This window comes from Geotrypetes seraphini, chromosome 5 (genome assembly GCF_902459505.1).
Source record: "Geotrypetes seraphini chromosome 5, aGeoSer1.1, whole genome shotgun sequence".
Taxonomy (NCBI): domain Eukaryota; kingdom Metazoa; phylum Chordata; class Amphibia; order Gymnophiona; family Dermophiidae; genus Geotrypetes; species Geotrypetes seraphini.
This window is the reverse complement of record NC_047088.1, coordinates 271,669,571-271,681,764: the sequence shown is the minus strand read 5'-3', so window position 1 is coordinate 271,681,764 and position 12,194 is coordinate 271,669,571. Positions and strand designations below refer to the sequence as shown.

Here is a 12,194-nt window from a genome sequence, read left to right as displayed (position 1 = left end):
TCCGGTACCTTCACGGAGGAACTAGGCCAGATCCTAATCACTCCGATTGTAAAAAACCCCAAAGAATCCATCAGCCTGACATCTAATTACAGAGCCACTGCGAACATTCCCCTCTTTACAAAGTTGATGGAAGGTCTGGTCAACCAATATCTAGTGACCTACCTGGACAAATTCAACATTCTAAACGATAACCAGTCAGGTTTTCATTCCGGTCACAGCATTGAAACTGTTATTGCCTCTCTGCTAGACTCCCTCCATAACCTGTTTAGTCAGGGCACAAGTGCTCTAGTCCTGCAATTCGATCTCAGCAGTGCCTTCGACTTAGTTGATCATGCCATTTTTTTGGACTGTCTGGAGTCAATCGGCCTCTCAGGTAACGTGTTAAAATAGTTTCAGGGTTTTCTAAGTAAACGATCATACCAAGTTTTCAGTGACAATACTCATTCCTTCAGCTGGGCTAACGCATGTGGAGTACCACAGGGCTCCCCCCCGTCCCCCACTCTATTCAACATATACCTGGCCGCTCAAGGTAACCTATTGCAAAGTCTGAAAATCAAATTTTACATCTACGCTAATGACATCACCATAGTTTTCCCCTAACTAACCTAACTCCCGAGACAAAAAATCACCTTGCATCTATCCTAAAGCAAATCGAACTATGGATGACAGACTTCAAATTGAAACTCAATACAGATAAAACCAAATTCTTCCAGGTGAGCCCGAATGACAAAATCAAAGATTCATCAATCTCCTTGAATGGTCAAGTCTTTCCTATCACAAATTCCTTAAAAATTCTAGGAGTGACCCTAGATCGCAACCTTACCTTTGAAGCACACACCGACCTACTGGTCAGGAAAGGCTTCTTATGGAAATTAAGAACCATCCAAAAATACTTTGACGCTACCTCTTTCCGCCTACTGGTGCAATCCTCCATTCTAAGCATACTTACTGTAATATCATCTATTTGGGGGTCTTTCAAAAAAACCATCCAAAGACTCCGAATCATCCAATATTCAGCAATACGGCTGATGTATGGACTAAAAAAATGGGAACACTTAACCCCTTACTACCAAAAACTCTACTGGCTATCCTTGGAAGCAAGAGTACAGTTCAAGTTTTCCTGTCTCTGTTTCAAATCCATCCTTGATTCGGCCCCCTTTACTTCGTTCCCTATTTTATCCTAGACCGCCCTTCCAGTCCCACACGTAAAATCCACCTGTTCAGCCACCCATCTCTAAAGGGTTGCCACTACAAAAGATTCCAGAATAGAACTCTTGCCTTCCAAGCAATATTATCTCACACTCCTCATCCTACCTAAACTTCAGGAAATTATTAAAAACTAACCTATTTAACTGATTTATAGCCTAACTCCCCTATGCCAGTCCCCTTGTTCCCCTATATTATATTGTACCTGCATCCTGTTTCCCTTTAATTGCATCTCCATTCGCTGACTGTACCAATATCCGCTGACTGTCTAGTCCTTCTTATTTTATATTATATGCGCTGATTGTCCAGCCCTCTCAATTGTATCTTCTTTCGCTGATTGTACCAAATTTCGCTGTTTGTCCAGCCTTCTTTATTGTAAACCGCCTTGAACTTCTACAGCTTTGGCGGTATTTAAGAAATAAATTATTATTATTATTATTATACTTCATAGCTGCTTACCGGGATCACACAGTATGAGCTGATCAGCCAGTAGGGGTTACCTGCTTTGGTAGTTATCTGTGCTCCACCCGTTGTCATAAATTCAATGTTCCCCAAATGCAGGGTGCCAGAAAGAAGTTGGAACACATCTTGAATTTCTTCTGGGCTGAAGTCCATCACGTTGAAAGCTCTCTTTTCAAAACATATGAAATCAAATAAGTCAAATGTTTTCACATTGATTATATGACAATGCTTTGATAGCCATCTAAGGTAAAACTGTCTGAACAGGGACAAGAGAAAGGGGCAGTAATCATAAATCTAGAGTAGTGTTCTTCAACCATGTGCTGGTCCACAGGGCCAGCACGTGCATCAGGCCCAAAACAGAGTTCTTCAACCGCCAGTCCACGGTGTGATCGATGCGATGATATCTTCAAGCCAGCTCCCTCTTCCTCACTAATTCAGTGCACAAAGCCACGGGCAGGGGCTCCTACGGGCGTCCTGCGCCTGAACCGGAAGCCTTCTCTTTGACGTTGCAACGTCAGAGGGAAGGCTTCCAGATGAGGCACGGGACGCGCAAGAAGCCAGCCTGAAGATAATATCGGGGGCAGCATAAAATGGTCAGGCAGGAGCAGGCCAGAAGGTAAGGCATAGTATGGAGGGAGGGAGACAACAAAGGTAGGGGGGAATGATTTTATTTTTTAATTTAGTGATTGAATTATGTCAATTTTGAGAATTTACATCTGCTGTCAGTGTGTTTTATATGGTTTAATTTTGTGGTTAACCATTATGTGTTGTTAATAAGATTATATTGTGTATCTGTGAAAAATGAATGGAAAAAATAGTGTTACAATTAGTACTATTATGGGGGAGGGGGTCTGGGGTGGAGATTGGGTAGAGATGGCCGGGGTCTGGCCCACAACTTAGCCCCGTGTTCTTCAACCGCCAGTCCACGAACCGATGCCGGTCCACAGAATAATTCTTTTATTTCTGCCGGTCCATAGGTGTAAAAAGGTTGAAAAACACTGATCTAGAGAACAGGAAAAGTCCACAAAAAGCATACGCTAAGAAAGATACAAGATAACCAGTTTAAATATTGCAGGGACATAAGAAAAAAATAGGGAGAGAGGATGGTATTGGGAGACGACGACTGGGGGAATCAGGAAGGGAAATGGGCTGAGGAAGCAGAAAAGACATGGACTAATGATCCAGGATGAGAGTGGGAAGGGAGAAGAGACAAATACATGCAGATGGGATGCTGAGAATAGATTAGAGGATTAGGAACAAGGGGGACACATTTTACCATGATTCTGTGAAACATATCCGTGTCATTCAATGTCTCATCTTTCACACAGCCAGTCTGGTTGAGGTAGTGGTATGTCTCTGGCTCCGAGATACACAGGGCATCTAGAGGTGAAATCCGAGCAGAAAAAGGAAATAGCTGGGATGTTCTTTATTACAAAGACTGGAAGCTTCATGGTAATGCACTCACTGAAATACTATATGAAAACCCTGACACACCAAATCTTTGGGGAAATGCCTCTGGATCTCCGTCAGCCCCAGGGTCAACACATTTTCAAATCGAAGTGGGAGTCTCTTTCACTTTAACTCTCCCAAATTAAGGGCCCCTTTTATCAAACTGCAGTAGAAGTTTATATCACAAGACAGCGTAGCAAATTCTCCGACATTCATAGAATTCCAATGAGCTTCGGAGCAATTACCTCACCAGCCCACACTAAAACCTCTAGCGCAGCTTAGGAAAAAAAAAAAAAGGGGGGGGGGGGGGGGGGTTGAGATACTGATTAAAATTTGAAACTGGGAAAATTTTTTGATTTCCAAAAGTAAATCCCTACATTTGGGCAAATAAGCTGTTTATCGTGGGGAATGGGATTCTGCCAGGTACTACTGCAAACATGATACTGGGCTTCATGGACTGTTGGGCTGATCCAGAAGGCCATTCTTATGTTCCCTTATTAGCAAAAGAAGTAAAAGTTTTATAACCAGGGAGCAAGGGGTGGCAGGTGCCATCAAAAAGTCTGTCCCACTTTGCAGATCAAACGCAGACTTTTTTCTACTGTCAAGACTACCCCTGTGCTCTTTTCTATATCGGGACACAGAGAGAGCAGATTAATGCTACCGCCCCCACTTGGTTGGCCAGGGTACTGCAGCCTTACTTCATCCTAAATGTAGTTGTCTGTAGCCAAGTTAACTCAAGCTGGCTACGCCTTTCCAGAGTTGGGGTGTGACTAGTAAAATCACTAACCAAATCTTAACTTAGGGGAAATTAGAGAGAATCAGATTTGGATGTTACAGTAAGACAGGAAATAAGACTGTTTAAAAGTGCAAACACTGTGGGCTCCTTTTACTAAGCTGCGATAGCGGTTTTAGCGCGCGCTAGACACTAACGCCAGCATTGAACTGGCTTTAGTTTTTACACTTAGCGCAGGGGGCAGCGCGCGCTAAAAACGCTAGCACACCGTAGTAAAAGGAGTCCTGTATTTATTGCTTTCTGTTTCCAATAAATAGAGTAAAATATTAAAAAGAGTTAAAATCAATAAAAGTTTTAATCGATTTTTAAAATAATTTGTATTTTTTTCTCACTAGCCTAGAACTGGGTCCAGTTGCAGAAATTACTGTCTGCCGATTCTCTAAAGTCACTGTGCCTGGGCCAGGGAATGGGAAGGCCTGCCAGTGGGAGAGAGTGAGCAGATGAGCCCCCCGCCTGCCTAGGGTTAACAGATATCCAGATTTCCCTGGACATGTCCTCTTTTTGAGGACTGTGTCGGAAGTCTGGGCAGATTTTCAATTTAACAACTTCTGTCTGTGGAAACCGGAATTCTAGTAATCCTGTAGCAGCTCAGTCTATACGGAGTCCTCCTCCTCCTCCCCCCCCACACCTATCTGGAGTCCTTTTCCCTCTCCAGTCCCACCCCCCCACACACATACCTATCAGGAGTCCTCCTCCCTCTCTCTCCCCACCCCATGCAGAATCCTTTGCTTTCTCACCCGGTGCTTTTGTAACTCTTTGGCCTTCGTCAGCATCAGTGAACTAAACACGCTACCTTCAACGTCTCAGAAGCTTTCTTTCTGCAGAGAAAAAGCTTCCAGGTCGCCGAAGACAGAGTGCTTAGTTCACTGATACTGATGATGACCAAAGGATTACAGCAACGCTGGGTAAGCAAGCACAGGATCGAGGGGGGGGGGGGGAGAAAGAGCTAGACCATGGGAATGGGGAGGAAAGGGAAGGAAAGGATGCCCTAGATCAGTGTATTTCAACCTTTTTACACCCGTGGACCCACAGAAATAAAAGAATTATTTTGTGGACCGGCAAACTACTAGGACTAAAATTTAAAAACCCCATTTCCGCCCCATTTTCACAAGCCCGGTCTCCGCAAATCATTTGATCCCATCCACACAAGCCTCAGTTATGATTTAATATTGAATGTATTTAATTAAAGTATAAAAAGAAACAATATTCTGTATAATTGTCATTTTATAAATACAAATAATGCAGAGCAAGGATCAACAAAACCCTGTTTCCCCTCCCCTTCACATATATCCCCCTCTACTATAAGAAAACTGAATAAGCCAAATTATTACAGAATGCTACACAGAAATATGTAATGTAATGTAATGTAATTTATTTCTTATATACCGCTAATCCGTTAGGTTCTAAGCGGTTTACAGAAAATATACTTTAGGGTGCATTAAAATTATAAGTAAGATAGGTACTTAGAAATTCCCTTACTGTCCCAAAGGCTCACAATCTAACTAAAGTACCTGGATAATAATAAAGAAGTGAAAAATAGAGATAGAGGAAAAGATAAGAAAATAAACATTCTGACAAGACTACATTGATCTAAAGGACTTTGGAAGGTTGAAGAGAGGAGAGATAAGAATAGATGCAGAAGGGAGGAACCGTTGAACAATAGAATTCTGGGGAAATTTAAATGATAAAAATAAAACAAAACAAGTGGCAAAACAATGAATGAGATTAAAATAATTCATAAATATTATGCTAACAGAATACTGCAGTCACACATGACAGGAATAGTTTTAGGGGAGTGCAACTAGGGCAACTGCCCCCTGGTCAGAGAGCACCCTAAGCCAGCTGGAAGCTAAAGAAGCACTGCCTGGGCTTTGCAGTCCCCAGTTATGTCTAACACCAGCTCTAGCAGGATATATATTTCAAATCTGATATATTCTAATCACAAAATAGAAATAAAATTATTTTTTTCTACCTTTTGTCGTCTCTGGTTTCTGCTTTCGTCTTCTTTTCACTCTTTCTTCCAGCATCTGCCTTCTCTGTCTCTTCAATCAGCATCTGCCCCATCCATCCACTGTCTGTCCTCTCCCCCTTCCATATGGTATCTGTCTTCTTTCTATGCCCCTCTCCCCTTTCCATCCAGCCTGCGCCCCCTCTCTCCTTTTTACATGATTCATTCCAGCTTCACTGCTCTCTTCATTTTTATCTCTCCTACACCAGATCTACCATCGTCCCTCTCTGCTTATTTTTCTGCTGACCCCTTCCCATCATCAATCTCTCTACTTTCTCATGCCCGTCTCTCCCCTTCCCCTCCTCTAATCTCCCTGCCAGCTGTTTCCTTCCTTTTATCCTTCTTCCTTCCCTCCTCCTCCTCATGTCCAGCAGTAACTCTCTTCCCTTTCTCTCCTCCCAATAGTATCTCTCCTTCTCCTTCCCTCCAGGTCCAGTAGCAGCTGTCCCTTTCTTTCCCTTGCCCAGCAGCTTCCCATATTCCTTTCCCACCTCCCCTCCCAGCAATATCTCTCCTTCTCCTTCCCTCCAGGTCCAGTAACAGCTGTCCCTTTTTTTCCCTTGCCCAGCAGCTTCCCAGACTCCTTTCCCTCCTCCCCTCCTAGCAGCATCTCTCCTTCTCCCTCCCTCCAGGTCCAGTAGCAGCTGCCCCTTTTTTTACCATACCCAGCAGATACCCAGCCTCTAACAGTGGCTTTCTCACCTCCCAGCAACTCTCCTTACTTGCCAGCGCAGCGATTCAGGAAGGCAGCCTCGGGTCCTTTGTTGGGTCGCACTGCCTCTGAGAAAAGCAGAAGTTGGCAGCTGCGACTCAGCAAAAGCACCAAGGCTGCCTTCCTGAATCACTGCGCTGATAAGTAAGAAGAGCCGCTGGGAGGAGAGAAAGCATGCTGTCGGAGGCTCCCCATGACTACAGTTCATCGATCTTGCCGGCCGGTCTGCGGACCAGCAGTTGAAGAACAGTGCCCTAGATCTCCAGGGGAAGAAAGGGAAGAGCAGAGATACCAGACCAGACCATGGGAGGAAGGGAAGGGAGAGAGATGTCAGACCAGAGAAAGAAAGGAAGGAGGAGGAAGGTGAAGAAGGAAAAGACAGAAGGATGCTAAAGTGGGGGTGAGGAGAAGAGAAAGGAAGGAGGGAAGAGATATGCCAGACTATGAGATGAAAAGGATAAAGATTCCAGACAATAAGAGGGGGAAAGGGGGAAGACAGATGTCAGACCATAGGAGAGGAAAAAAGAGGGAGGAGATGGTACACAGGGATGTGAGGGGTGGGGAAACTTTCCTTTTTAGAGATGCATTTGCAAGTTAATCTTTTATTTTATTGCTTTACTTATTCTATTTCCCTCATATGTCTTATTACCCTTTTGTATTTTCCTTTAATGTCTCCTCTTTACTTTTCAAATTGTATTTCATCCCTCCTTACCTTGTGTTTAATAATGTTAATTTTTAGCATAATAAGTTTATTTATTAATTGTATGGACTGTTTTGTTACCTAATCTATGTAACTTTTTAAATGTTCACCGCTTAGAAACTTTGTCTAAGGCGGTTAATCAAGCCATCTAATAAACTTGAAACTTGAAAACTTGAAACTTGGGGAAAGAGAAGGGGAGAGCAAGGGAGGAGATGGTGCATAGGGATGGGAGGAACTGGATGGTCCTGGGGCAGAGCAGGGCAGGGCTAAATGTCTTCTTTTTATAAAAAAAGGAAATCTGGTAACCCTACTCCTGCCGGTCTTCTAAAAAAGGCATTGACGGGGACGGGAGTGGCTATGGATTGAAATGTTGTACTCCTTTTGCTTACTTTCATTGAACTTTGCATTCCTGTGTTTTGTTATGTTTGGAAATTTAATAAAATATACCTTGAAAAAAAAAAAAAGGTATGAGGGGGAGTTGGGGAATAAGAGGGGAGACAGCCCACTAGACCACTAGGCTTGTATGGTGGCTGGAGGGGGGAGCTTGCTGCTGGTAGAGTCAGCAGACAAAATCACTGAACACATCACAAAACACTGTGCCTATGCCTGCTGGATTGCTGGGCTTTCATCTCCCCCTGGGTAACCTTCTGGGAAAGGGGGAGCTTGTTCCGAAAGGATGGACTCCACCTTAACCGGGATGGAGCCAGGCTCCTGGCGCTAACGTTTTAAAAGGAGATAGAGCAGCTTTTAAATTGAGATGTGGGGAAAAGGCGACAGTTGCCCAGAAGCGGATGGTTTGGAGGATACTTTTGAAACAGGATATTTAGGGAGTCCTGGTAGAGAGATTCCGATAATGGTGAAAGAAAGCCAGGAGGGTTTAAGAGGAAGGCAGAGTAAAAGACTCAAATTTTCCCTGTCTTCTCAGCAGCCTGTAGTTGCAAGGAAAAAGCACAATTTGAAGAGTCTGTATGCAAATGCTAGAAGCCTAAAAAATAAAATAGAAGAGTTAAGAGTATATAGCACTGAATGATGAGGTAGATATAATAGACATCTTGGAGACCTGGTGGAAGGAGGACAATCAATGGGACACTGTGTTACCTGGGTACAAATTATATCGCAAGGATAGAGTAGATCAAATTGGAGGGGGAGTTTTGCATTATATTTTAAAGAGAGAATTGAATCAAATGAAATAAACATTCTGCATGGCATAGATAGCAGTGTGGAATCCTTATGGATAGAAATTCCATGTGTGAAGGGAAGGAATATAAAGGTAGGGTTATACTACCATCCCCTGGGACAAAATGAGGAGACAGATGAAGAAATGTTTTCTGAGATTAGGAAAGCTGGAGAAATGGGCAACAGTATAATAATGGATTTGTGGTACATGTGTGGAGTTGGAGTGAGTTCTGCACGGAGGGTCCTGACTTGTTGCCTGTGATGCAGTAAGATTTAAACCCCTGACACAAAATGAAACAGAGATTTCCCTGTCGGCTCAACTGGCTGCGGTGTCCGAGTGTATGAGCACTGATTACGGGTGCCTTGAAGAGACCCTGGATTCCATCGGCAACTACGTTTTTTTTGCTTTTTTCTGCTTATGAAGCAATGTTAGTGACTGTTGTACTGCAGTGCAAATTTATCCACATGATCACGTTTTGATTTTTTTCTGGCATGCTGATTTACATGGTGCTTCTCTGAGGGCTGCTACAGTGCCGTTTTTTTCCCACCATTGTTTATATTTCACACGTGTGCAAGCGGTTTACTTGTGTCTGCTTGCTATATAAGAAGTGGAGTTTTTTGCCATATGAAGCTGAACTGAGGCTTTTTTCCCACTTCTTTTTCCATTTGTGAATGAGTGAGTGAAGCGTGTGTATGTGCTGGTGAGGCCTTGCAGTGTCTTTGAGACCCCTGTTTGTTCCATATAGGGTATTGATTGAGTATTTGGTGATTTCAACTACTCCAAAATTGACTGGTTAAATATTACATTGGGGAGTGCTAAGAAGGTAAAATTCCTAGATGTCATAAATGACTTCCTCTTGGAGCAACTGGTCCGGGAACTGACAAGAGGTGGTGCTATTTTAGATTTGGTCCTTAGTAGAATGCAAGACATAGTAGGGGAGTTAACTGTGTTGGGTCCATTTGGAAACAGTGATCATAATGTGATCGAATTTGAGCTGATACCGGGAGTAACGTCACAAAAGAAATCTACTGTAGGGGTGTTAAATTCTCGAAAGGGCGACTATGATAAAATGAGGAAAATGGTTAAAAAGAAGTTAAAAGGATCAGTTGTGAAGGTCAGGAATATAAACCAGGCATGGATGTTATTTAAAAATACTGTCGTAGAAGCCCAGACCATATGTATTCCACATATCAGCAAAGGTGGAAAAAAGAGGAAACGAGAACCGATGTGGTTAAAAGGTGAAGTGAAAGAGGCTATTAGCGCCAAAAAAACATCCTTTAAAGAATGGAAAAAAGATTTGAATGAAGAAAATAAGGAGAAACACAAACATTGGCAAGTTAGATACAATTTTATTGATAAAGACAGCTAAAAAAGAATATGAAGAGAAACTTGCAAAAACTCAGCAATTTTTTTAGGTTTTAAAAAAACCTGTGAGGACTTGTTGCTAAAATCGTCTGTAGTACCTGAAGATTGGAGGGTGGCCAATGTTACGCTGCTTTTGAAAAAGGGCTCCAAGGGAAATCCAGGAAATTACAGACCGGTAAGCCTCACTTTGGTGCCGGGCAAAATGGTAGAAACGATTATAAAAAATAAAATTGTGGAACACGTAGACAAGCATTATTTAATAATAATAATAATTATAATTATTGTTTATATACCGCCAAAGCCAAAGTAGTTCGAGGCAGATAACAATAAAGAAGAGCTGGACTTTCAGCGAAAAAAAACAATGAAGTCTTTGAGTACATGAATATTTGTACAGAGTAAGGTTACATTGTAGGGGCGGGTTTACAATAAGAAGTGGGTCGAGGTGGTTTACAGTAAGAAGGGCTGGTCATACAGCATGGGGTAAGCAGTGAAGACTTTAAGAATCCTTGGTCACAAATCGGTTGAACAGGTTGATTTCAACCGATTTGTGAGACAGAATCAGCATGAGTTCAGCCAAGGGAGATCTTGCCTCAAATTTGCTTGACTTCTTTGAAGGTGTGAATAAACATGTGGATAAAGATGAGCCGGTTGATATAGTGTATCAGATTTTCAGAAAGTTTTTTTTTTCTCTCTCTTTCTGTTTTAAATTCTTTATTCATTTTATAACTTACATCAAGTACTAATCAAGTATTAATTTTTAACATTGTAACATAGATAGTTCACTTGAGATTTTACAATTGATCTTTATCAAATTAAATTTATCCCCCTCCCTTCCTTCATTTTATATTTCATAAAATCATTTTCTTCAATAATAAAAATCCCCCCTCCCCCGCCCTCTTTTTCATTTGTACTAAACAGGGAAGAAAAATGTATACTTATTATCCCAGGACAAGCAGGCAGGTATTCTCACAAGTGGGTAACGTGATCCAACGGAGCCCCCGATGCGGACGTCTCACAAGCAGTCTTGCTTGAAGAAACTCGAAGTTTTGGCACATGCTCGAGTGCTTTCCCGCCCATCTCCTCAGTTCTTACTTTTCCGCAGAGCCGAGAAGTCCATCTTTGATTCTCTGCATGAAGTATTTTCACTTGCGCCTTCTTAAGTCCGCGGTTTTGGGTGATTTTTTTCTCAGAATCGCTGATTTTTATCGTGCTTTCTTGTTTAAAAAAAAATAAAAAATTTCTTCCATCCGTTCGACCGGGCAGGCCATGTGGCCGCAGCCCCGTGGCTTCGATCTTGCATCGGAGCTTTTTCGGCCTATGTCCCGGCCTGCGACCGGTTTTAAAAAGTGTTCCAAGTGCCAGCGCGCGATTTCACTGACGAAGGTCACCCACTTGTGAGAATACCTGCCTGCTTGTCCTGGGATAAAGCACAGTTACTTACCGTAACAGTTGTTATCCAGGGACAGCAGGCAGCTATTCTCACATCCCACCCATCTCCCCTGGGTTGGCTTCTCTGCTAGCTATCTGAACTGAGGAGACGCGCCCTACGCTGGGCAGGAAGGCACTCGCGCATGCGCGGTGCGGGCGACTCAAAACTTTGAGTTTCTTCAAGCAAGACTACTTGTGAGACGTCCGCATCGGGGGCTCCGTTGGATCACGTTACCCACTTGTGAGAATACCTGCCTGCTTGTCCTGGGATAATAAGTATACATTTTTCTTCCCTGTTTAGTACAAATGAAAAAGAGGGCGGGGGAGGGGGGGATTTTTATTATTGAAGAAAATGATTTTATGAAATATAAAATGAAGGAAGGGAGGGGGATAAATTTAATTTGATAAAGATCAATTGTAAAATCTCAAGTGAACTATCTATGTTACAATGTTAAAAATTAATACTTGATTAGTACTTGATGTAAGTTATAAAATTAGAGCTATCTAATTTTTTTAAACGAACAGGGGTCCAGAAGGCTCTATGCAACAAGAAAAACCATGTTTGTCTCATAGATGCGGACATTGTACATATCATCCTCCAAGACCAAATTCGTGGCCAATGAGATGCAGTAATTGGATGCTTAATCTCAATGCTCCAGATGTCTCTAAGACCAGTCCTTGGGTTTTTATTTATTAATTTAGATATTAATTTGTACCACTGTGCAGCCTGGTGTCCCAGGAAGTCCGTCTGAAAGCATAAGAACTCTAAATTATATTGATTATTAAGATTTTTCCATTCAGGGAACCCCACCTGAATGGCCTGCTTCAGTTGCAACCATTTATAACTGTGATTTATCCAGACCAAATTTATGTTGCAACTGTGAAAAATCAAGC

At 42.4% G+C, this 12,194-nt stretch overlaps 1 protein-coding gene across 1 annotated transcript in view; it reads right to left on the bottom strand.

Moving 5' to 3' along the window:
- Positions 1-12,194, bottom strand: part of LOC117360428 (unconventional myosin-X-like) — a 483,786-nt gene that overhangs the window by 398,231 nt on the left and 73,361 nt on the right. Inside the window, exons 8-9 of the mRNA XM_033944140.1 lie at positions 2,945-3,048; positions 1,707-1,836 (exon numbers count right to left, since the gene is read on the bottom strand). Coding sequence (XP_033800031.1) covers positions 1,707-1,836; positions 2,945-3,048 — 234 coding nt within the window. The remainder of the gene's footprint in view (positions 1-1,706; positions 1,837-2,944; positions 3,049-12,194) is intronic.